At 44.2% G+C, this 26,578-nt stretch overlaps 1 protein-coding gene across 3 annotated transcripts in view; it reads left to right on the forward strand.

The window, feature by feature from the left end:
* Positions 1–26,578, forward strand: part of LOC130283031 (dynein light chain Tctex-type protein 2B-like) — a 64,853-nt gene that overhangs the window by 28,428 nt on the left and 9,847 nt on the right. The window contains exons 1-2 of one of the 3 annotated variants that reach the window (XM_056532161.1): positions 18,498–18,736; positions 20,647–20,760. In XM_056532161.1, the coding sequence (XP_056388136.1) occupies positions 20,659–20,760 (102 nt within the window). In that variant the 5' untranslated portion in view covers positions 18,498–18,736; positions 20,647–20,658. Of the gene's footprint in view, positions 1–18,497; positions 18,737–20,646; positions 20,761–26,578 lie in introns of those variants that run through there. The other 2 variants (XM_056532162.1, XM_056532164.1) reach the window with 2 other exon arrangements.

Raw genomic sequence — 26,578 nt, forward strand, 5'->3', positions numbered from 1 at the left:
AAGGTGGATACAGTCCTAGGAAAGAGTCTCCTAGGACTGTATCCACCTTTTCCAGCCCACGGGAGCACCGGAAAGCTGAACTAATTTATGCAAGAAAAGTCAGCAACCGCCGAGCTGAGAAGTTCGTGACTAGAGATGAGCGAATTTACGGTAAATTCGATTCGTCACGAACTTCTCAGCTCGGCGGTTGCTGACTTTTCCTGCATAAATTAGTTCAGCTTTCCGGTGCTCCGGTGGGCTGGAAAAGGTGGATACAGTACTAAGAGACTCTTTCCTAGGACTGTATCCACCTTCTCCAGCCCACGGGAGCACCGGAAAGCTGAACTAATTTATGCTGGAAAAGTCAGCAACCGCCGAGCTGAGAAGTTCGTGACGAATCGAATTTACTGTAAATTCGCTCATCTCTAGTCACGAACTTCTCGGCTCGGCAGTTGATGACTTTTCCTGCATAAATTAGTTCAGCTTTCCGGTGCTCCGGTGGGCTGGAAAAGGTGGATACAGTCCTAGGAAAGAGTCTCCTAGGACTGTATCCACCTTTTCCAGCCCACGGGAGCAATGGAAAGCTGAACTAATTTATGCAGGAAAAGTCAGCAACTGCCGAGCCGAGAAGTTCGTGACGAATCGAATTTACTGTAAGTTCGCTCATCTCTAGAAAATCCCTATAGATATATCTGTACGTGACATCTGTATAAGCATTGCATTCTGATGTCAGAACCTGACACTAATGTGTTCCTATAAAAGCATTCTGTCTTCAGCAGCTCCAGTGTGTATTAGGCCGGGTTCACACCACGTTTTCGCAGTACAGTTCCCGTATCAGGTTTTTGATGAAAAACTGATTCCTCAAAACCGGACTAAACTGTATCAAAACGTGTGTACACAGTTTTATCTGTATACGGTTTGAAAAGTGATGTCCGGTGGCATCCGTTTTTTAAGAAAAAAACCGCATACGTTTTGAACTTTTCACTCCATTATGAATAAAGTTTCACTTGTTTGATTGAAATTCCAAGAAAAAAAACTGTGCAAAGTCAAAAACCGTATGGTAAAAACTGGATGGAACTGTACACATATACAGTTCTGTACGGTTCCCATTGACTCCCATGTTAAAAAAAACGTATACGGGTCTATACGGTTTTTCACCTGGACCAAAAACCGTGGTAGGTCACGGTTTTCTGTCCAGAAAAAAAAAAAAAGTAAAAAACCGTGTGGTGTGAAAAACGGAGACAACCGTATACAATATGGTGCATACGGTTTTGAATGGAAAGTCTATGGCCACAGTTTTCTGTACAGTTGCATACGTTTTTTTTTTTTTTTTTTTTTTAAACCGTATCCAAAAACTGTATAGAAAATCGTGGTGTGACCCCGCCCTAAACTGTATCAAAACATGTGTACAAATTTTAACCCGTATACAGTTTGAAAAATGATGTCCGGTTGCATTAGTTTTTTAAAGAAAAAATGTATACGTTTGTAACTTTTCACTTCATTATGAATAAAGTTTCACTTGTTTGATTGAAATTCCAAGAAAAAAACTTTAAAAAGTCAGAAACCGTATGGTGTAAACCAGATGGAACGGTACGCACATACGGTTCTGTACGGTTCCCATTGACTCCCATGTTTAAAAAAAAGTATACGGTTTTATATGGTTTTTCACCCAGACCAAAAACCGTGGTAGACTATGGTTTTGGGTACGGGGAAAAAAATTGACAAAACCGTACAAGACGCAAAACGGATGCAACCGGATGCATCATTTGGCATACGGTTTCCAATGGAGAGTCAATGCATACGGTTTTCAATACGGTTCCGTACGGTTTTCAAATTGAAAAAGTATACGGGAACTGTATTGCAAAAACGTGGTGTGAACCCAGCCTTATACAGTTCTATGTCCGAGCTGCTGGAATACAGATAACACACACACCCCAGATGCTGCAGAACCTCTTTCTAAAATCACTGGTGGACAAAACAACTCCATTAAGCCCGGGTCCATATATGGCAGACATTTTCCGCCGCACTTTTTACTACAAATATGTGGTGATTCTACACCTGGATGGGGTTTTGAAGATCACATTCATATGTATTGTACTGTACATTGCCATCTGCCTCGTACATCATCAGTTTTCCTACATCAGTCAATAGCCTGACTGGCTCAAAACAAGGTTCTGCAGCAGTTTCACTTAGGGTCTATTCACACGGCAGAATTTCCGCCTCAAATTAAAGCCCATCGACTTCTATGGGATTACGAACTCCCATTTACATTTCTGAATTTCCGCTTGCGGAATTTTGCAAGCGGAAATTCAGAAATGGAAATGGGAGTGTGGAATCCCATAGAAGTCTATGGGCTTTAATTTGAGGCGGAAATTCTGCCATGTGAATAAACCCTTAAAGGGGTACTCCGCCCCTAGACATCTTATCCCCTATCCAAAGGATAGGGGATAAGATATCAGATCGCCGGGGTCCTGCTGCTGGGGACCCCGGGGATCGCTGCTGCAGCACCCCGCTATCATTATTGCGCAGAGCGAGATCGCTCTGCACGTAATGACGGGCAATACAGGGGCCGGAGCATCGTTACGTCACGGCTCCGCCCCTTGTGATGTCACGGCCCGCCCCCCCGTCAATACAAGTCTATGGGAGGGGGCGTGGCAGTTGTCACGCCCCCTGCCATAGACTTGCATTAAGGGAACAGGCCGTGATGTCATGAGGGGCGGAGCCATGACATCACGCTGCTCCGGCCCCTGTATCGCCCGTCATGTCATTACGCACAGAGCGAACTCGCTCTGTGCAGTAATGATGGCGGGGTGCCACAGCGGCGATCCCGGGGGTCCCCAGCAGCGGGACCGCGGCGATCTAACATCTTATCCCCTATTCTTTGGATAGGGGATAAGATGCCAGGGGCGGAGTACCCCTTTAAAGAGTATCGGTCACCAAATAAAACTTTTAATATAATGTTCCTTGTGTAATTAGCAGACACTTTCCCATTCACTTGCTTTTAAAATTATCAACATAAATATGTTTAAAATGTAATAGAGCCATTAGGTGGCTCTGTTCTGTTCCCTGCCACAATTAATACAGTGAGTTTGGTCTCCTCCTGGCCTGGCAGGAGTCCAAACTCAGGAAGTGCTTCTCTGCACTGAGCTTGATTGACAGCTGCATAGAGCCTCATTGAAAGCTGCAGACTGAAAGCTGCATAGAGCCTAGAGCTGGGCGGTATGACCAAAAATGTGTATCACGGTATTTTTTAAAATTATGGTGGTATCACGGTATTTAACGGTATTTGGGTGGGGGTGGGGGGGGGGCTTGTTAAAGTGTCAGAACATCAGGGTTTCCCCAACCAGTGTGCCTCCAGCTGTAGCAAAACTACAACTCCCAGCATGCCTGCACAGCCTGCGGCTGTCTGGGCATGCTGGGAGTTGTAGTTTTGCAACAGCTGGAGGCACACTGGTTGGGGAAACAGCGTTGTACTGTATACTCCCCCACTGCTGTCTATCACAGCTCTGCACTACAGGGGATGAGGAGTCAGGGCAGCGAAAATCTCTCCATTCACCCCATCCTGCCCCTTTCCATTCACCCCCTGCACCCATGGTCAGCTGTGTAAAGATGATGAGGAGACCGAGGACTGTTTTTTTTTTTTTTTTTTTTTTGGGGGGGGGGGGGGTCTGTGGGGTGGTAGTGGGCGGGATCAGACTGATCACCAGATTTGGTTGCCATATAGTACCCAGCTTGGGGTATATGGGGTGATGAGACTGAGGATGGAGTGTATGGGGTGATGAGGAGACCAAGGATGGAGTGTAGGGGTGATAAGGAGACAGAGGATAGGGTTTGAGGTGATGAGAAGACGAGTGATGGAGTGGGGGAGGAGACCGAGGATGGGATGAGGAGTATGCTTGATAAGGAAAGCGAGGAAGAGGGAGGGATGTGTGTATTTGTATGATAGATATGTGTGTTTGTGTGTATGTATGATAGATCTTGTATTCAGGGGGTACAGTGGTTGGCGTTATTATATTCAGGCGTACAGTGTGTGACAATGTTATATTCAGGGGTACAGTGGGTGGCAGTATTATATTAAGAGGGTACAGTATGTGGCAGTATTATATTCAGGGGATACAGTAGTTGGCCATATTATATTCAGGGGGTACAGTATTTAGCAGAATAATAATGATTATTGTCATCATACAGAGGATGAGGATCTACTGACAAATTAAGGAAGCATTGATGTCCAGGTGTCAGACACTGCAGAGAAGAAGCAGGACATCCTGGTGTCTGGAAGAAAAGTAAAGACAACAGAGAAGACGTCACTCAGGTAACTGATATCATTGTGTATTCTCCTGACTGTCCCATCGGCTGTAGTCACTGATATCATTGTGTATTTTTCCGACTGTCCCATCAGCTGTAGTCACAGTAAATTCTGTAAAAATGTGGTGTCCCGGCACCAATAGCTGTCTTGTGGCTTTGGACTGTCTCGGGCAGCTTGGTAGCGTACAGTGTTTTGGGTCCACTAAAAGACTTGTTGTCAGTGGTCAAGTCCTGGGGACAAAAAGTCTGTTAACTCACCCAAGATTTCCACTCTTGCTAATGGGAATGTTGTTTCTGCTGTGGAAAAAGTGCAGGAACTCAGTTCCCACACGTTCCTGTAGGACTTGGGCCCTGCTTGTTGTTATAATACTGATGATTGTATTCTATTGCAAAGTAATATATGTTTTTTAAATTAATTGTATTCTTGTTTTGTATATATGTTACTGTACCCTTAAATGACAGCAGTAAGCTGCATAGTCACCCTGCCTGCCAATGGGAACCCCTGAAGTCTCCCCTGTATAGTGTAGTCGGGGGGAGGAGTTTTTCAGTCTTAGTTTTTCAGCACAGTTCAGCTCAGGTGTGCTGTGTGTCGTGTGCTCTGAGGAGAGGCCTAGCTCAAATCTAATCTCAACTGGTCATCCTGCAAGGATTACTCGCAAGGAGGAAGTTCATGCCCCATTGGAAAAGGCTTCAGTACCTTGACAGGACCCTAGCTACCAGGATTCATTCTTCCATTTCACAAGTCAGTATTAATCTGGTTTAAGCACCACAAGTACCAGCAAGGCAACAGGGCTCCCCAGGTGTTACGCTGCACTCTCTCACCTAAAGCCAGCTGTATGTGTATTACCATCTGCACCAAGCTCAATAAAGACAATTATCTGTAATCTGACGTCGTCGGTGTGTTCATTTACTCCCCGTTTCTGGCCCAGGAGAAGCTGTCTCCAACCTTGGACCATGTATAGGATAACGGTACCCTGGCGTCACAAAGTGATCAGGTATTCTTACTTACACCCCGTGGCTACCACAAAAATGTTTGTAAAGGCGACTGCATCGGTATTAGCTGGATATTATAATCCTGTGGCAATGGGACTCATGAATGAAATTCATATTTAAAGGGGTATTCCGGCTTTAGACATTTTATCTCCTATACAAAGGATAGGAGATAAGATGTCTGATCGCAGGGGGCCCCCCCCCCGCGATCTCCCTGGAGCACCCGCATTATGTGCGTCTCCAGGCTCGGAAACCGGAAGTTTTCAGGACTGGAGACGTGACGTAACGCCAGGCCCCTCGTGACGTCACGTCACGCCCCCTCCATTCATGTCTATGGGAGGGGGCGTGACGCCCCCCTCCCATAGACATGAAGGGAGGGGGCGTGACGTCACGAGGGGGCGTGGCGTTACGTCACATCTGCAATCCCGCACATAATGCGGGTGCTGCAGGGAGATCGCGGGGGGTCCCAGCGGCGCCCCCCCCCCCCCCGTGTTCAGACATCTTTTTCCCTATCCTTTGGATAGGGGATAAAATGTCTTAAGCTGGAATACCCCTTTAAGAGATGGGGCCCAATACTTGTGTCCATATATTGTAGCCAAGCACAGAACCTTGTGGGAATCAGGATCCTCTATTTTAGGGGAACGTGAGGAGGAGGTGGGTAGTGGGAAGCCATGTTTCCGGGTGTGTGTGTGCAGAAGAAAGAACATTTGGCAGGCACTAAGGGGCAGCTGGTAGGCACTGGGGGTAGTGCGGAGGAGATAACAGCTTTTGGTACAATTTACAGTAGAGTTTATCTAGATATAATGGATAAAAATTGAAATAAGTCGAGCTAGCACCCCTCCTCTGGTGCCCCAGGATGCTCTGGGTTCCCGTATGTTCCTATGGGGACAACACATGCTGAAAATGTGTCCTTTTAACATAAGTTTGCTTGGTTTATATCTGCTTTTACCAACTTTTCATGTCTTACATAAAACTTCTACAATACAGCTCATTATGGACGAGTATATAGGGGATTTTCTTAATCTCTCTGGAACTGTATATTTAAGGAGCTTCCTATTTTTACAAATCTATTTAGTCATTTATTTTCTTTCCAATAACAGCATTTAGGGTTTGTTTTGTTTATTTTTTAATCTGTTTTTTCATCTTTCCCAGGAACCCCCCCATTATTTGCTATTAGGCACGGTCAGTCCAGCTCTCACATACAGCCGGGACTGTTGCCAAACATTGCATCTCTAGGCATTGCTCAAGTTTCTCAGTACCCAGAGATAGAGACAGAGAAAGAATGAGACAGACAGACAATCTCATCTCAAACCACAGAATAGCTGCATTGACATTTTCTTCCTTATGAAACAATAATAAGTCTAAAACCTCAAAGAGAAATCTAAGGCAATTGCCATATTCACATAGTGGAATTATAATAGAGGTTTGTTAATGTTTAGTAAGTGGATACAGAGGGTCAAGTAGGGCTGGACGGTATACCGGTTCATGCCTAATACCGAAATATTTCTGCTGCAGCCCAGCGCTGCGCTGACCCCACATCAGGGAACTAATCATGTGACCCGCGAGCGCTGTTCTGCCCTCCCAATTAATTATCAGCCCAGCGCTGTTCTGCCCCTCCCCCCCAATTAATTATCAGCCCAGCGCTGTCCCCATCGGGGTAAATAATCACATGTCACCCGCAAGCACTGCCCTCCTCTTCCTCCTGTTTGTTGCGGCCCAGCGCTGCACTGACCCCACATCGGGGAACTAATCATGTGACCCGCGAGCGCTGTTCTGCCCTCCCAATTAATTATCAGCGCTGCGCTGTCCCCATCGGGGAACTACTCACATGTCACCCGCGAGCGCTGTTCTGCCCCTCCCCCCCCAATTAATTATCAGCCCAGCGCTGTCCCTATCGGGGTAAATAATCACATGTCCCCCGCAAGCGCTGCCCTCCTCTTCCTCCTGTTTGTTGCGGCCGCCGGTTCTGACACTCTATAGTGTGCGGTATCCCTATGTCCGGGGTGCAAAAGGTAAACAAAATAAACTTTAACTCACCTCCCGTTGGTCCGGTACCGGCCTCACCTGCTTCTTGGGGACGGGAATGTCGGACAGCCGTCCGCCTATCCCTAGCCACAGCGATATTCCGCCTCGGCCGGCGATAGGCTGAGCGCACTGTCATGTAAAAAGCTGGCTTCTTACATGACAGTGGGCTCAGCCTATCACCGGCCGAGGAGGAACATCGCTGCGGCCGGTGATAGGCTGACGGCTGTCCGACGTTCCCGCCCCAGCGTAAGGCCGACGTAGGAACATGCGTTAGTTTATTTTCTTTACCTTCTGCAGCCCGGGCAAAGGGATACCGCACAGTATAGAGTGTCAGCGCCAGCGGCCACAACAAACAGGACGAGGAGGGCAGCGCTTGTGGGTGACATGTATTTACCCCGATGGGGGCAGCACTGGGCTGATAATTAATTTTGGGGGGGGGGGAAAGGAGGAAATACCGTTATATACCATGGAACCGCCAAAAGTTACAAAAATACCGTGATACACACATTTGGTCATACCGCCCAGCCCTAGGGTCAAGTACCCATCACTACTTTTTATTTTCATTTACATATATTAACTTTTTATTTGCTTTTAACTTGAATATAAGGAACTTTAAGGTGCAGAAAGTATTGTCCTTTTACACTAGAGATTTTATAGCAGAAGTCAATTCAAAGTAAAATAGGGAATGCGCGTCCAACAAACTGCGCAAATCAACAGTACACGGGAAGATAAGAAACTTTGTAATATCAGGGACCAGCTCGAGGACATCTGAACATTGAGATGTTACAGCAATGTCCCGTCTCGGCCAGTAATAGGCTGAGCGTCAGGGTGATGTATTGGGGCCCAGCACCAGAAGGAACATTGGGGCCAAGGGCTCTATACATCACACTGTCGCTCATCCTTTCACCGGCAGAGGCGGGACATCACTGGGGCTCATTTCCCTCACATACATCCTCCCACAGTGCCGCCTGTAGACTGGAATTTACGTAAAGGCAAACAATGGAAAGAGGTAGTGAAATAAGGTGCCTTCAGCTGCTCCACGTCCAAATAGATACAAGCAAATAGGTAACCTCCAATATGTCAACGGGATTCAAAGTTTATTCACCCATGACGCAACGCGTTTCACAGAAAGACTGCTTCATCAGGCATAATGCCTGATGAAGCAGTCTTTCTGTGAAACGCGTTGCATCATGGGTGAATAAACTTGAGTTCCTTGTATTCGTATGTCCAGCGCCTTTGAATCCTGTCGACACATTGGAGGTTACCTATTTGCTTGTAATTATTTTCCTCAGATGTTATTAACTCCAGTGCATCAGTTTTATTGGTCAGACTTCTGGCATTAGTCAGCTTGCAATTTAGAGGTGTAAAGGTGTTTTTTTCTATGATGCCTATCCCTATTAACTAAATGTCTAACCCCTTCCTCTTTTCCACCACAGGTTTCATTACCTATCTCCAATTCTCTACTGTATCTACACTATCTTCCCCTACTTTATTGTAGTTTCCCTCCCCCAGTCCCCATTGAGGTGCAGCCCGTCCGTACGGGACAGTCTGTGTCCAACAGAGAAGTCGGCCCAGTTCTCCATGAACACAAACCCCTCTTTTCTACACCAGTTTTTGAGCCACTTGTTCTCCCGCTGCCTCTCAGGTGTGGCCCGTGGTACAGGTAATATGTCATAGAACATTACCTTGGGGGTCTGTGTCCCTGAAAACATTTTTAAGGACACTCCACCTGTCCTGCACCTCCATACCACTATACACCCCTACCTTTTTTATATGATTCTATCTTTTTGTAAATTTTAAAATGACAATAAAGAGAAGTTAAAAATCTGTTGATTTGCAATCATTTTTATCCCTCCGGAGTACCCCTTTATAGAGGCTTTCATGTTGTACGTACATTTGATAGCCTGGGGGAGTAGGGTATGGGGAGTGTAGCTGTGCGGTGTCTAAAGGGTGCTTGTTAACCCTTGCTATTCGTGACGCTAGGGTGAGGGCTCCTCAGTAATGCTTGTCCTACCGCCACCCTTCCCAAGAGTGATAGGGAGGTAGATAATAATGGAATGTCCACAACCGGAGAGTTTGCTAAAACAGTTGTAACTTTTACTGAAGATTTTATGCAAGCTTCATAACCGGAACAGTTGCTATATATGCAAGAGATACATACATGGAGATTGACAAAGGTTGGGACTTTAGCAATTTAGAGTCTTTAGGATAATATGCGCTGTTCCACTGGATTTAGGCGATTTAGTTGCGGTCCAGTACTCACGCTAACTTTAGCGGGGTTAGTTTAGAACTCAGGGTTTTACTTCCGCTGAGGCCGGTAGGTTTTGAGGCCTAGCGTGTCTTTGAAAGTTGCGCAGATCCGACCTGCTTGTCCGGCATCCACGAGAGCAGCAACCCAAGAGAGCGATAATTGGCTACAGCTCCCTTATATGGGCAGGAGCTGGACCAGTGCTAATTGGTCCAATACTTGTGTCAATCACCATTACAAAGGATTATGGGCAACACTTGACCCAAGGACCTCCAAAGGTCCTCCAACATACCATAGAGGATATTAACATGGTCACATGACCGAAGGTCCTGCAACGCTAAACAAGGTAAGTACTATACATTATATTAAATATACACTATTACTAAATATATACATGTATCAACATTGTAGAATTAGAGTAGAGAAGAGGCAACTAGGGGCTGTCCCACCTGGGGGACCCTACCTGAGTGTAGTTACTCTGACTTTGGGGACCACCACACTAGGTACGGTATTCCCAAAGGTTCCTCATATTCGTCTCCATTGTTTCCACAGCAGCAATCATGCAATTTAACTACTGACAGTCCATAGTGTGAGCTCGGACATAAATACTGGAACAGAATTTTATATCTATAAATACAATGTTAATTTTTTTATATGAAAGAACTTTCAGAGGGTTTTTTTTTATTTTTTATTGTGGAGCATAAATGTCTCTCCTGTCCTGCAGTTTGCTACGTTGTATCATTGTGACAAACATGTATTCGCCTTCTGAGCATTTTTATTTATTTTGGTTCATATTTTCTGTATTTTATTTGACTAATTCATTTTTAAGGATAAGCTAAAAAAACAATAATGTATAATAAAGTGGCCATTCACGGTATAATTTGCTTTTCTATAGCCTACAATGTTCACTATATGTTGTTATACTGTACTGTACATTAGACATGGAGAATGTGAGTAATGTATTCTAGTTCTCTGTCTGCCACCTGCTGGTTAAAGGTATTACTGCACTCTCTGATTTAAAGGAAAACTCTAGTGGTATATAACTTAGATATAGTTATAGATAAAGTTATAGATCGTGGGGGGTCTGACTGCAGGGACCCCCCACGATCTCCTGTACGGGGCCCCAGCAGTCGCATGAAGGGAGAGTTTCGTCCCCTCATGACGTGGCAGCTGACACGCCCCCTTCATGTATCTCTATGGGGTATATGGGGATGGACACACCCCCTTCCTGCAGACTGCCGGGCCCCGTACAGGAGATCGCAGGGGCCCCAGCTGTCGGACCCCCCCCCCCCCCCCCCCCCCAATGCGATCTAAAACCTATCCCCTATCCTTAGGATATCCTAGGGGATAAGTGATATCCCACTACAATTTTCCTTTAAAAGATAATTTGTGACCATTTACATCAGTGTTTTCCAAACAGTGCGTCTCCGGCTGTTTTGCAACAGCTGGAGAGGCACTGTTTGGAAAACACTGATGTAAATGGTCACAAATTATCTTGCAAAACCACAACACCCAGCATGCCCAGACAGCCTTTGGCTGTCTGGGCATGCTGGGAGTTGTAGTTTTGCAACAGCTGGAGACACATTTTTTAGAAAACACAGACTTACATCACGTCACCGTCACCGCTGCCCTGGATCGTCGCTCCCCATCACGTCTCTATGCACGCCGCTCCTATTGGATGACGGGACGGGGTGCGCGGCGATGTGATGATGACAAAGGAGAGCGACAACCATGCAGCGGAGCCTGAAGAGGACAGTCCGGAACGTCAGAAACAGGTGAGTGACACTCACCGGACCACACAGGGCACATTAAACGGCTATCCGGCAGCAGCTGAAGCAGTCTGCGCTGCCGTATAGCCGTTTATGCGATGGCGCCGACATACAAAAGCATCGTATGTTGATGCTGCCTTCATATGTTGAAATGATCGTATGTCGGTGCTATCGTAGGTCGGGGGATCACTGTACTTGTGTTTCTACTATGTACACAGTGCTGTCTCCTGAATGTAATCTCCTCTCCCCTCTTCCTTTACCCTGTTGTCACAATCGTCATGATAATCGTTCACTGCTTAGACTAGGGCTGCTTTTATGATGTAAACCCTGCTTTGTGGTTTTCCTTTCTGCTTACATAGTACCTTACAAAACCAGCACATCAAAAAATCCCATCTCCTCCACATGCCATCTATAGTGCTGTCCTTTGTACTTTATCCCCCAGCACAGTGTCAGCCTGTTCAGTCTAGTCCACTTTCTCTAGCAATATGTCATGGTATAGATGAGAGGAGTAGGTGCTGTCCATTGACTGGCCAGAGAGGTAAGGGAGGAAGTAACTGTGTGTGTACTACTGGAAAAAAGCCCAGCTTTGGTCTTGCCCCCTGAAATGCAGAGAATGAGAAATAGTTGTGTACCATGGAGGGGATTCTAAGGGGCTTAATAACAGCAGTGATAGCACTAAAATCACCTTGTCGCCACTTTTTTTGAAGGTAGAGGTACATTTTAACTATAATTATTTTTGTCACTGAAATTCAGCTTCGATGACGTTTCCTATACAGCATGATCAGAGAAGCATTAGTGCCGTTTATGTCATAGTAGCTACATCCAAAATAAAATAAAGAAGGCATTGAAGGTGAGTCTTAAGCCTCAGCTTAACTACCTGGAATGGTCCCAGGAATCCAATCACCCATTTAACTCTCCATTAGTTGTTGGCCCTCAGTTAAAGGATCCTATCAATCGCGTTCTCTCTGCGTGTCCATAGGTCGCCTGTTGTGTTGTTATGTTTGCAGAACCGGCAGCAGAATGAAGTCGTCACAATAAAGTGTAATTGATAGCGAGTCAGAGCGTTGGAAACCTGTGTCAACAGAGCAGAGTATTAGAGGTGTATACAGGAGGCGTACGGGCTAGTTCCCCTCTCGCTGCAGGGAGCTCTCAGGATCGGATGCCGTAAGGGGCCCATCTACACGTCACACCAACTACACGGAACGTACGTAGCCTGCAGCCTGGTAAAATCTGTGTAATTGCTGAAGATGTATTGGTAAATCTGTATAATTTGTCAGTGGTCTCCAAATCTTGAGGACAACTCAAGAGCCTTGGGCTTAAAGGGGTATTCCAGAAAAAAACTATTTATATATATATATATATATATATATATATATATATATATGAACTGGCTCCAGAAAGTTAAACAAATTTGTAAATTACTTCTATTAAAAAATCTTAATCCTTCTAATAATTATCAGCTGCTGAAGTTGAGTTGTTCTTTTCTGTCTGGCAACAGTGCTCTCTGCTGACATCTCTGCTTGTCTTGGGAACTGCACAGAGTAGAAGAAGGGGTTTGCTATGGGGGATTTGCTTCTACTCTGGACAGTTCCCGAGACACGTGTCATCAGAGAGCACTTAAGACAGAAAAGCACAACTCAACTTCAGCAGCTCATAAGTACTGAAAGGATTAAGATGTTTTAATAGAAGTAATTTACAAATCTGTTTAACTTTCTGGAGCCAGTTAATATATATATATATATATATATATATATATATATAAAAAGTTTCTTTTTCTGGATAACCCCTTTAAGAAAATTGACCTGGATTGGGTCTGCCTCAAATGTAGTCGTAGTCTGAGTTGGTTGCAACCTAAATTCCACAGAAGGGAGATGGTGGTTTTGAGGGACATGTAGTTTGTTGGATCCTTGGTGGAGGTATGTAGGTACAAAACTACAACTCCCAGCATGCCCGGCTGTCCGGGCATGCTGGGAGTTGTAGTTCTGCAACAGCTGGAGGTCTAGGTTTGGAGATCATTGCTTCAAAGGGGTACTCCAGTGGAACATTTTTTTTTTTTTTTTTTATCAACTGGTGCCAGAAAGTTAAACAAATTTGTAAATTACTTCTATTAAAAAAAATCTTAATCCTCCCAGTACTTATCAGCTGCTGTATGCACCAGAGTAAGTTGTGTAGTTCTTTTCTGTCTTGACACAGTGCTCTCTGCTGACACCTCTGTCCATGTCAGGAACTGTCCAGAGCAGGAACAAATCCCCATAGCAAACCTATCCTGCTCTGGACAGTTCCTGACACGGACAGAGGTGTCAGCAGAGAGCACTGTGGTCAGACTGGAAAGAAATTCAAAAAGAAAAGAACTTCCTGGAGCATATATCAGCTGATTAAGATTTTTAAATAGAAGTAATTTACAAATCTGTTTAACTTTCTGGCACCAGTTGATTTAAATAAAAAAAAAAAAAGTTTTTCACCGGAGTACCCCTTTAAGTCATATGTGTCAATATGGTGAAAGTGCTAACCTATTTGCAAAGATTGAATAATTTTGATTTATTTTACTAGTTGGGGTACGCCGTTATAGGGTCTGCTCGAATAAGGTCAGCTTGTTAAGGCAGGTAGGCTCAAACAATTAGGTCACAATGGGGGTGGACATTTATCAAAGCATTTAGTAGTTTTTTTTTTTTTTGCTTAAAATTGTCGCAAAAAAGTCGCACGTGCGACTACTGTCTTTTTCCTGCTACTTTTTGATTGTGCAGGGTCCTAAGCAAAAAATAAAAATCTTGCTTCCCAAAGCAAAAAGGGATTTTTGACTTGCAGTAGTCAGAGATTTATCAAGTGCAAAAGTCGCAAAAAAGTCGCATCGCATGAAAAAAGCTACTACATTTACTCCAGCTCAGACATGGAGCAGAAAAAGCAAAAAATTCATAAAAAATAGCTTACGTGAAAGAAATTTATCAACAGGCTGAAACCAGTTGATAGATAAGTCGCACATAAGATGCCTGATCGGGGGGGTCCCGCCACTGGGGACCCCCGTGATCTTGCACGCCGCACCGCGTTTATAATCAGTCCCCGGAGCGTGTTCGCTCTGGGTCTGATTACTGTAGATCACGGGCCGGAGCGTTGTGACGTCAAGGCTCCACCCCGTGTGACGTCACGCCCCGCCCCCCTCAATGCAAGCCTATGGGAGGGGGCGTGACAGCTGTCACGCCCCCTCCCGTAGGCTTGCATTGAGGGGCGGAGTGTGACATCACATGGGGGCGGAGGCGTGACGTCACAACGCTCCGGCCCGTGATCTACAGTAATCAGACTTATTATAAACGGGGTGCGGCGTGCAAGTTCACGGGGGTCCCCAGCGGCAGGACCCCCCCGATCAGGCATCTTATCCCCTATCCTTTGGATAGGGGATAAGATGTCTAAGCGCCGGAGTACCCCTTTAAATTGCCAAAAGAATGTAAAAGTGTAACACATACCGCAGCTGGATCCATCTGTTTCTGGGGCACTAACTTATCCAAAGCTTTCACATCACCTCCACCAATGATCCAAAGTAGTGCTGACCATAGTCTCTTACATGTCCCACCAAACCACTGAGTATAAATGAGTCACCTTTGATCAGCGCGTCCTGAAGTTAACTGCCGGTTAGCTTAGGGATGCTGATCAGGATCATTGCGGTGCAATCACAGTGTCCCGATCAGCTGTCAGGACGGCCAGAGGTCCCTTACCGTGCTCTGTGCGTCCGATCGTCGCTCCTTTACTGCTTCCAGTCATGGCAGGCAGTAGTAAAGGAGCACCGATAATACTGATCACTGCTATGCAATGGCATAGCATTGATCAGGGGATGCAATTTACAGATTGCATGTAATAGTCCCCTATGGGGACTATAAAAGTGAAAAAAAACATTTGTAAAAAATAAATGTGAATTAACTCCTTCCCAATAAAAAATTTGAATCACCCCCCTTTTCAAAAAAGTTTAAATTAAATAAAAAATATATATTCTTTTAATATAAAAAGCCCTTTCTCTTATAAAAACAAAAAAAAACACCCCTTTTTCCCATTAAGGGGTCGTTCACACGGGCGGATCCACAGCGTATTTTAGGACTGCTACATGCTGCCTTAAGATGTGCCTGCTCGGAGCGGCAATACGCCGCAACGAGCAGACACACTAAAGCGATGTGCGAGTCGCCACGTAAGCGCGGTGTACTCGCACAAGTCGCGACACACAGACACACTTCGATGTGCAAGTCGCAGCGCGCACGCGCAGTGTGTGCATGCGCGCTGTGACTTGCACATCGAAGTTTGTCTGCTTGTAGCAGCGTATTGCCGCTCCGAGCAGGCACATCTAAAGGCACCACGTAGCGGTCCTTCAGCGGCGGATCCGCAGCATAAAATACACTGTCGATCCGCCCGTGTGAACGTACCCTTAAAGGGGTTATCTAAGAAAAAAAATTTTTTTTATATATCAACTGGCTCCAGAAAGTTAAACAGATTTGTAAATTACTTCTATTAAAAAATCTTAATCCTTTCAGTACTTATGAGCTTCTGAAGTTAAGGTTGTTCTTTTCTGTCTAAGTCCTCTCTGATGACACGTGTCTCGGGAACCGCCCAGTTTAGAAGCAAATCTCCATAGCCAACCTCTTCTACTCTGGACAGTTCCCGAGACACGTGTCATCAGAGAGCACTTAGACAGAAAAGAACAACCTTAACTTCAGAAGCTCATAAGTACTGAAAGGATTAAGATTTTTTAATAGAAGTAATTTACAAATCTGTTCAACTTTCTGGAGCCAGTTGATATATAAAACATTTTTTTTCCTGGATAAGCCCGTTAAGGAAATAAGAAAAACCCTGTCACATGACATTGAAAAAAGTATCGGTAATTGGTATCGCGAGCACTTAAAAAAGTATCGGTACTCGTACCCTGTCTTAAAAAAAATGGTATTGGGACATCCCTAATAATAATAATAATAATAATAATAATAATAAATGTCTGTCAATTCATTCTCTATGGGGCTGCCAAAAATAGCTTAGCTACCTTCTCCCCTTTTATAACAAAGACCCATGGCAGTTCTGGAGATCCTAGTGGTGAGACCCCCTGCGATCTGACACTTTTCCCCAATTTTTTGGATAAAGGACAAGTAATGTTAATTCAGAATACCCCTTTAAGACTTTTTTCAAGACCGTGCTTGTGCATGAATGTACTATTCTTGTGCATGTTCGTTTATAAATGTGGCTCATTTTACACTTGTACCTGTTTTTTGGTCCTTTTTTTTGGCAGATACCCCATGAAAGCTTATTGCACATGAAGGTGCAACTTCATAATAAATCTATCGGACACATGTAGGCCAAAATTCTGGCACATGAGGCATAGTAAATGTGAGCCCTTGTTTTGTTAAGTCGTTTCATGTTATTTTTCAGTATTTTTGGGTTGCCCTGTCATATCCATCCTCCCTTATTTCAGTATAGTCACAGATTGTGGACCTTAGCTTGCAGGATTTATTGTTATTTATCCTTTCTATGCACTTAAAGGGGTACTCCGGTGGAACACATTTTTTTTTAAATCAACTAGTGCCAGAAAGTTAAACAGATTTGTAAATGACTTCTATTAAAAAAATCTTTAACCTTCCACTACTTTTTAGCAGCTGTATGCTACAGAGGAAATTCTTTGCTTTTTGAATTTCTTTTTTGTCTTGTCCACAGTGCTCTCTGCTGACACCTGATGCCCGTATCAGGAACTGTCCAGAGCAGGAGAAAATCCCCACTGCAAACCTCTCCTGCTCCGGACAGTTCCTGACATGGACAGAGGTGTCAGCAGAGAGCACTGTGGACAAGACAAAAAAGAAATTCAAAATGAAAAGAATTTCCTCTGTAGCATACAGCTGCTAAAAAGTACTGAAAGGATTAAGATTTTTTAATAGAAGTCATTTACAAATCTGTTTAACTTTCTGGCACCAGTTGATTTATAAAAATAAAAAAACTTTTCCACCGGAGTACCCCTTTAATTTTCAGTGCCACTGGCTACCCCATAACAGAACCAACCATATGCTTATATCTAGTTGGCAAAGAGGTTCTTCTACTATACTTTTCATAATATATGCCTTAGGTCATTGTAGCTTAGTGTTTCAGTCTTCAGTCCACAGTAGGGTTGCCACCTGGCCAGTATGTTACGGGCACAGATGGTATTTTGGCCACCCTGCTGGTGTTTTTATGCAATGGCCGGTATTTATCCAACCAATCCTCCTACTCCTGGAATGTTGCACCATAACCTATATCAGTGTTTCCCAACAAGAGCACCTCCAGCTGTTGCAAAACTACAACTCCCATCATGCCCGGACAGCCGTTGGCTGTCCGGGCATGATGGGAGTTGTAGTTTTGCAACAGCTGGAGGCACCCCAGGTTGGGAAACACTGATCTATACTATATACTACTATATAGCCCAACGTTGTGGGAGCTGTAGTTTTCGTTTGGGGCACCTGCTGAGCCACAGGCTGTATCAGGTCGTGCTGGGAGTTGTAGTTAGTAACTAACCGCACCTCCCGAATTTTATAAAAAAAAAGCAATCAAAAAGTCACATCAAAACAAAAATGGTACTGTTAAAATCTACAGATGGGGGCGCAAAAAATGAGCCCCCATATAGGGAGAAATAAAAAAAGTTATAGGGGTCAGAATAGGACAAAATGTCCCCCCGCATATGTGTATCCTGTGATGTTACTGTGATGAGCCACGGAAGTGCGATGTGAGGTGGATGGGGCAGATGTTATTAACCCCTAAATGTTCGTGATGCCAGGGTGTGGTTTGCCTATGTAACCACCCAAACGGTAGTACCACTAGTCCTAGTTAGGCAGGGTAAATAAGAGTCCAAGGCAAGGTCATGGTTAACGGAGGCTTTACTGAGGTAGACAGATGGAAATAGTCTTTACAGCTAGGCCACGATCCCAGAGAGGTGACCAGTAACACAGGGGGGACCTTGAAGCTTGCTGGGACTTGCAGTGACTTTGACAGACGTTAGGACAGCCACGCTGACTATAATGGACTGGACTTGACTGAAGACAGTGACAGCAGACAGAGATGACTTGACTTACTGACTTGTGGCTGTAATTTAGGCTTGAGGCCTCCAGATGTGCAGGACACTGGATCTGAGACGTCTGGACTGGACTTGACCTCAGACGAGAATGTGGTGGAAGAGAGAGATTGTATTACCTCCCAATCTTATAAATGGGGGCTGAGCAAGGAGCCCATAGGTCAATCTGCAGGTCACCTGGTTAGCTGGTGCTCTCTGTGTAAGATAACATGTGACTTGAACATGTGACAACATTATCATGTGACTAACTCAAAGGTCCTCAAAGGTCCTTTATACATAATACATATAACACTATGGAGGAGACGCTGCATGAGGGCCCCTAGGACACAGAGGGACTCAACCTGACAGGGCCTAAGTACTGTACGGGACCATATCCCGTACTGGCACATCACATTACGCGTATATAATTAATTATGCAAATTAGCATGGTCGATTTTTTTCCCCCCAAGAAAGGTGGCAACCCTAGTCCACAGCACTTGATTTCAAAATGCACCTGGTTTATCTAAAGTTTGACATCCATGTTAGATGAACGTTGTGCGACTCTGGCAGGACCTGTCAACCTAATGTATGGCAATGCCCCACTAGTCTCCCAATGGCATTCATCAGGGCAATGAAGAATGGGGCATGTTGGTTTTCAGCATGCCTGACCCTTTGCTTGTGTAGGGGATAAGCTGCTGACAGAGGCATCTAGCGGTGGTTTTCACCTCTTCCTCCATCTATCTATATATATATATATATATATATATATATATATATATATATATATATAACTCAATGGGGGAGATGTATTAAAACCTGTATAGAAGAAGAGCGGTGCAGTTGCCTATAGCAACAAATCAGCTTGTTTCTTTCATTTTTAAAAAGCCTTCTGAAAAATGAAAGATCTAATTGGTTGCTACGGGCAACTACAACACTCTTCTTCTACACACGTTTTGATAAATCTCCCCCATTGCAATGTGTGTATGTATGTTCCAGATCACATTCAAATGGCTGAAGATATTTCAATGAAACTTGGTAGACATGTTACTTATATGGCAACTAAAAATATAGAATAATTAAACTAACCCTAACCCACCCTATTTGCAAGGGTCCAGGTTTTTGTCTAAAGTCCCATGTAAGTCTATGGGACTTCCAGTTCCAGGAGATTGCAAGGGGGTTGCAGTGGTCAAACCCCCCACCCCCCAATCTGACACTTATACCCTATCCTTTTCTAAGCTGGACTATTCCTTTAAAGCAGTGTTTTCCAAACAGTGTGCCACCAGCTGTTGCAAAACTTCAACTCCCAGTTATAGTTTTGCAACAGCTGGAGGCACACTAGTTGGGAAACACTGCCATAAAATATAAAACAAGGGATAGGCTGCAGTGCCAGCCACAGCCACTATGCCTATGCATACAGGTAGAGGCTGCTGCCCCTTCAGTGTGCTGATTGGTCAGGCTCCTTTAGCTTAAAGGGATATTCCAGGATTTTCTTTTATTTGACTATGCTACAGGGGCTGTAAAGTTAGTGTAGTTCATAATATAGTGTCTGTACCTGTGTGTGACGGTTTTCTCACAATTCTTCTGTGATTTTCACCCCAATATTTATTTTTATCAGCATACAAAATGACTGTTGTCTCGGATTTTTCCCAGGCTGCAATGTGGCTGAGACCTGACTCACTAGTCAGCTGATGACAGGGAGCCTGTCTGCTTCAATGGGTGGAGGGATCAATCTGCAACTAATAAAACAGCTGTAGGCACCCTAATTGAAAACCACAGGTCTTTTGTTTCAATGAGTGGGGTGGCTGATATGTGGGAGGGAGGAAAATGGAATTGTGGGATTTGTAGTCAAAAAAAGAAAAGTCAAACAGGAAATACCAGTTCACAAAAAGCTAGCCACAGTGTTATGGTAATCTCACAACATAGCCATTTAGCCCCAAGACAAGCGCAGATCCTTCCTAAGCATGTCCATTACTGTCTGCCAGGTGTGTACTAAAATCACCTTATGGAGGAGAACCCCTTTAAATATTGATGGCCTATGTTAACAGTAGACCGTCTAATTTTAAAGTTCCGCAGAAACCCTTTAACTTTTTCCAGCAATATCAGCAGATTGTGCAGCATTCATAGATGGTATTCAAGCAGAAATGTGACTGAAACCCCCGGGCTTTATGTAGGATCGAAATTCTAGTTTTTTTTTTTTCTCAAATAATCACAAATTTACGATTCTGATACCTTCTTACTAACGTTCAAGTTAAAAATAAGAATTAACTCAAATCTTGATGTTTTGAATATAGATCCTTAGAATTATGGACGCCACAAGTGACAGCAAGAAACTAGGAGCAGTGAAGCTATCACGTGTAACTTTCCGAGCAACAAATCGGGATGGTGACCCTTCAGCTTTAAAAAATGTAAGATCGCAGAACAATGTGTGTATCACCTCAGATGCTTATTGCTGTCACTACAACTTTAGAGCCCACTCACATGGCGCAATTCCCAAGCAGAATCCAGCTGAAAAATTCTGTTTGGAAATTTCGGCACAGCAGCCTCCCATTGTTTTCAAAGGGATTCTGCAGCACACAGTAGAACTTCTGCAAATGAACCATCTGCTGCGGAAATTCAAACTCTGGGCTTCACAGAAAGAATGAACATATTCATTCTTTCAGCAGAGATTGCACATTGCCAGCTTGTTTTGCTGGCGCCTGCTGCCCAAAGAATGTCTGGGTGGACATTCTGCCAAGTGAATGGACTCTTAGGCTTCTCCTGGTGTAAAGAAGTCAAAAGGTAGTTAAATAGGAAGAGCTCCACAATATTTGAAAGCCCATAGAGAAGTGTTTTCTAACCAGGGGGCCTACAGCTGTTGCAAAACTACAACTCCTAGCATGCTGAGAGTTGTAGTTGTGCAGCAGCTGTAGGCCCCCTGCTTGGGAAACCCTGCTTTATCAAATAAAAGTTATTATTATTATTTTTTTTTTGCACCCCCTTCTTTCCCGCTTTCTGCCAGTGCAAATTTTTGTTTGTCGGCAATAGTGTATTTGAATCAGTTTATAGATATGGCCATATCTGGCCATTCACAATAGGTAATGGTCAGAGCTCCCTCTCCCTGTACAATGACCTCTGCACAGGTCACAGAGGATTCCTAGAAAAGTATCTCATACAAGTCAATCGGGTCCCCTACAGTCTATGCCCATGTGGCTGCTGTAAAGCATATCTCTAAATGCTGTGCAGAAAGATCAGGAAACCAACATAATAATGTACAAAAAAAAAAGAAATTAAAAACTTACAATCATAAAATAGAAACAAATTAGAGAAAAAGAACTTGGCTTGCGATCTGGCTCTATTTAGTAGAAAAAAAATGTAGGTGATACATTCCCTTTAAGGCAGGGGTCTCAAACTGGTGGCCCTCCAGATGTTGCAAAACTTCAACTCCCAGCATGCCCGGACAGCCGTTGGCTGTCCGGGCATTCTGAAAGTTGAAGTTTTGCAACATCTGGAGGGCCACCAGTTTGAGACCCCTGCTTTAAGGGTACGTTCACATGTCCGCAGATTTTATGGCAGGATTTGATGCACAGGATTTTCTGCTGCAGATTTCAATGTAAACTAAATGACTGAGCACAGCTTCTAATCTGCAGTTACAAATCCTGCGCATCAAATCTGTGCAGAATCCTGTATGTGTAAATGTACCCTAAGGGTGCGTTCCAAAGGGCGGATTTACAGCTTATTTTTTTGCTGCAGATGCGCCGCTGAAGGACCTCTGTATGCTGCCTTTACATGTGCCTGCTCTAAGCAGCAATACGTCACTACGTGCAGACACACTAAAGTGTTGTGCGAGTCGTCGTGCATGCGCGGTGTACTCGCACATCGCGGCCGCTCCCCCTGCTCTATGAGCTAGGCCGAGGACTGCCGCGATGTGCGAGTATACTGCGCATCCGTGCGGCGACTCGCACATCGCATTGTGTCTGCTCGTAGCGGCGTATTACCGCTCCAAGCAGGCACATGTAAAGGCAGCATACAGCGGTCCTTCAGCGGTGGATCCACAGCGTAATACGCACTGTAAATCCGCTCGTCTGAACGTACCCTAAGGGTGTATTCACACGTATAGTATCCTGCACATATTTGATCCACAGGATTTGAAGCTGCAGATTTTCTGCTGCACATTTCAATGTAAACTAAATGACTGAACAGAGCTTCAAATCCTGCGCTTTAATTATGCGCAGGATACTGTACGTGTAAATAGACCCCAATGATAGGGCGAGACGTGCCGTATTTTGCTACCCATTGCGCAGGATACTGTACTTTTTTTTTAAAATCAACAGGTAGCAAAATCACCTGCAGAAAATATGCAGCACGTGTCACCCTACCCTAAAAAAACAAAGGTAACACAAAATCCTGTAGAACACACCAGGCTCCAGTCTCTTGGGTGAAATTCCTTGTCATGGAGCCTATTCTGAGAACAATAAGTATTCAGCTTATCTATCCTATGTGTAATAAATGTCAAACGCTAGGTCATTGGCGCTGGCGCTGGAAATTACTTATTGTCTCTAATTAATTATTTTGTTTGCTTTTATGACTTTATTAGCTTTGCGCCATGATCTAAGGGCACGCACCCATACATGTCTGGAGAAAAGAACGTATATGCTAATGTCGTAGCTATGGAAAAAAAAAAATAATTAGGAGGGGGCGACCCTACTGGAGTTACACATTTCCTACACCACAATGAGTATGTAGATTTGTCTGCTTTTCGGCAGCTACAGTAAAATGGTCAGCTTCCGGGGGCAAAAGGGGCTCCAACCCGATACTAGCAAAAGAGGCCAGTGGGGGAGATTTATCAAAGTCAGTGTAGGTGCATTGATTTTATACACAGATTTTAAAGACAATTTTGCGACAAATATACAGTGGTCCCTCAAGTTACAATATTAAAGGGGTATTCCAGGAAAAAACTTTTTTTATATATATATCAACTGGCTCCAGAAAGTTAAACAGATTTGTAAATGACTTCTATTAAAAAATCTTAATCCTTCCAATAATTATAAGCTGCTGAAGTTGAGTTGTTGTGTTCTGTCTGGCAACAGTGCTCTCTGCTGACACCTCTGCTTGTCTCGGGAACTGCACAGAGTAGAATAGGTTTGCTATGGGGATTTGCTTCTACTTTGGACAGTTCCCGAGACACGTGTCATAGACAGAAAAGAACTACTCTACTTCAGCAGTTAAAAAGTACTGAAAGGATTAAGATTTTTTTTTATAGAAGTAATTTACAAATCTGTTTAACTTTCTGGAGCCAGTTGATATATAAAAAAATAAAAATAAACTTTTTTTTTTCCTGGATAACCGCTTTAATTGGTTCCAGGACAACCATTGTATGTTGAAACCATTGTATGTTGAGACCAGAACTCTATGGAAACCTGGTAATTGGTTCTAAAGGCACCAAAATATCATCCAAAAATAGGAAAAAGTGAGAATTAAAGAAAAATAAGTAGATAACTAATATAGATAAAGCAAATCCTTACATATAAAAGTAAGAAAGATCTGCTGGGAGCTGTAAATCACTGTCTATGTCAGTGTTTCCCAAGCAAGGAGCCTCCATCTGTTGCAAAACTACAACTCCCAGCATGCCCGGACAGCCAAAGGCTGTCCGGGCATGCTGGGAGTTGTCGTTTTGCAACAGCTGGGGGCACCCTGCTTGGGAAACACTGTCTATGTAGAGGACAGGAGCTTCTTCAGGGTCTTGTACAGTACACACAGTGTCCTAAAAAAGTAACATGGAGCCGCCCTCACCTGGTGTTCAAAGTAGCAGCTAACCCTGGTACAGGTAAAGAGTACAGAACATGTAATACCTCCCTGTACTGTAGAGGGCGCTACCAGACACCAGTCAGTGCATACACTTCAGTAATACAGGTGTTTTACCAGTAAATTGCCCATTGTGATTGGTCAGTTCTTCCGGCCATTGACACATTTCACAGATCTGGACTGTCCGTACATTGTATGTTGAGTCTGGTTTCAACTTACAATGGTCCAGAAAAGACCATTGTATGTTGAAACTATTGTATGTTGAGGCCATTGTAAATTGAGTGATCACTGTACAGTTTTCAAGGCCCTTCTTGAACTTCAGTGACAACATCATTTCTCAGAGAGTTCTATAGTTTAACAGCTCTTACAGTAAAGAATCCTCATCTGTGATGATAATGACGCTTTATTTCCTCTAGAGCAGTGTTTCCCAACCAGGGTGCCTCCAGCTGTTGCAAAACTACAACTCCCAGCATGCTGTCCGGGGATGCTTGGAGTTGTAGTTTTGCAACAGCTGAAGGCACCCTGGTTGGAAAACACTACTCTAGACATAGATGTTACAGACCCCTGATCCATATGTTTAAAGGGGTACACGGTGGCGGTGGAAAACAATTTATTTAAAATCAACTGGTGCCAGAAAGTTTTTAACAGATTTGTCAATTACTTCTATTAAAAAATCTTAATCTTTCCAGTACTTATTAGCTGCTGTTTACTACAGAGAAAGTTCTTTTCTTTTTTTTAAATTACTTTTCTGTCTGACTACAGTGCTCTCTGCTGACACCTCTGTCCATGTCAGGAACTGTCCAGAGCAGGATAGGTTTGCTGTTGGGATTTGCTCCTACTCTGGACAAATCCTGACTCTGGACATAGGTGTCAGCAGAGAGCACTGTGGACAGACAGAAAGGAAATTAAAAAAGAAAAGAACGTTCTCTGTAGTATACAGCAGCTGATAAGTTCTGGAAGGATTAAGATTTTTCCATGGAAGTAATTTACAAATCTGTATAACTTTCTGGCATCAGTTGATTTAATATAAATAGTTTTCCACCTGAGTACCCCTTTAAATTGTCATCATATCCCCATACCCATCTTTTTCACGATAACCTGCCTATTCCCCTAATTATCACCCTCCTCTGCACCCTCTACAGTCCACCCAATTCCTTCCTTATATACAGGTGCCCAAAATTGTACACAATGGGGGAGATTTATCAAAACCTGTGCAGAGAAAGAGTGGTGCAGTTGCCCATAGCAACCAATCAGATTGCTTCTTTCATTTTCCACAGGCCTCTTTAGAGGCCTGTGGAAAATGAAAGAAGCAATCTGATTGGTTGCTATGGGCAACTGCACCACTCTTCCTCTGCACAGGTTTTGATAAATCTCCCCCAATATGTATACAATACATATGTGGTCTGACTAGTGATTTGTATAGCGATAAACCTAGGATTCATTAGCCTTGGCAGCAGCTTCCTAACACTAGTTGGTAAAGTTTAGCTGACAGTCCACCAATATCCCCAAGTCTTTTAAGAAGCGGTTTTACCCAGTGTCTTATCATTTGCACATTTTGTTTTCTTGGCCCAAATGTGTAAATACACACGTATGTACATTAAAGTGTACCTGTCATATCACAGAAAAAAAATTATGCTTATACAGTGACCCCACCCGACCTACGATGGCCCCGACATACGATAATTTCAACATACGATGGTCTCTCAGAGGCCATCGCATGTTGAAGGCAGCATCAACATACGATGCTTTTGTATATCGGGGCCATCGCATAAACAGCTATCCTGCAGCGCAGACTGCTTCAGCTGCCACCGGATAGCCGTTTACGGTGCCCCGTGTGGTCCGGTGACGATCACTTACCTGTCCCCGGTGCTCTGGACCGTCCTCTTTGGCATCCCCGCATCGCCGTCACTCTCCATCGCCGTCATCCAATAGGAGCGGCGCGCGTAGCGGCGTGATGATGGCAATAAGGAACAACGATCCCGTGCAGCGGAGACGGTCTGGAGCAACGGGGACACAACGGGGACGCGGCGACATCAATGGGCGGCGACATCCAGGGCAGCGGTGACGGGTCCGGAGCGGCGGGGACAGGTGATTACAACTTCCTATATTTAACATCGCACGGATCCCTCAACATACGATGGTTTCAACAAACAATGGTTCATTTGGAACGGATTACCATCGTATGTTGAGGGACCACTGTATAAGTTACTCACTATATCATGCAGATGCTTTACATGTCTTTTTTTTATGTGTCTAGCTTCTGGATTTGGCTCACAAATCCCTCTGTTCTACTGCTCACTCAATCACTGAGCCTGCACTAACTCACCATGCATTCACTTCCTCCCTGAGTCTGCTGTGCTGTGTCTCTTCTTCCAATCACTAAAGGCTGCTCTGTCACACCCTCCCTTCTGTTTTCATGCTGCAGTCTGATAGGACAGGAGT

Source organism: Hyla sarda, chromosome 7 (assembly GCF_029499605.1).
Source record: "Hyla sarda isolate aHylSar1 chromosome 7, aHylSar1.hap1, whole genome shotgun sequence".
Lineage (NCBI taxonomy): Eukaryota > Metazoa > Chordata > Amphibia > Anura > Hylidae > Hyla > Hyla sarda.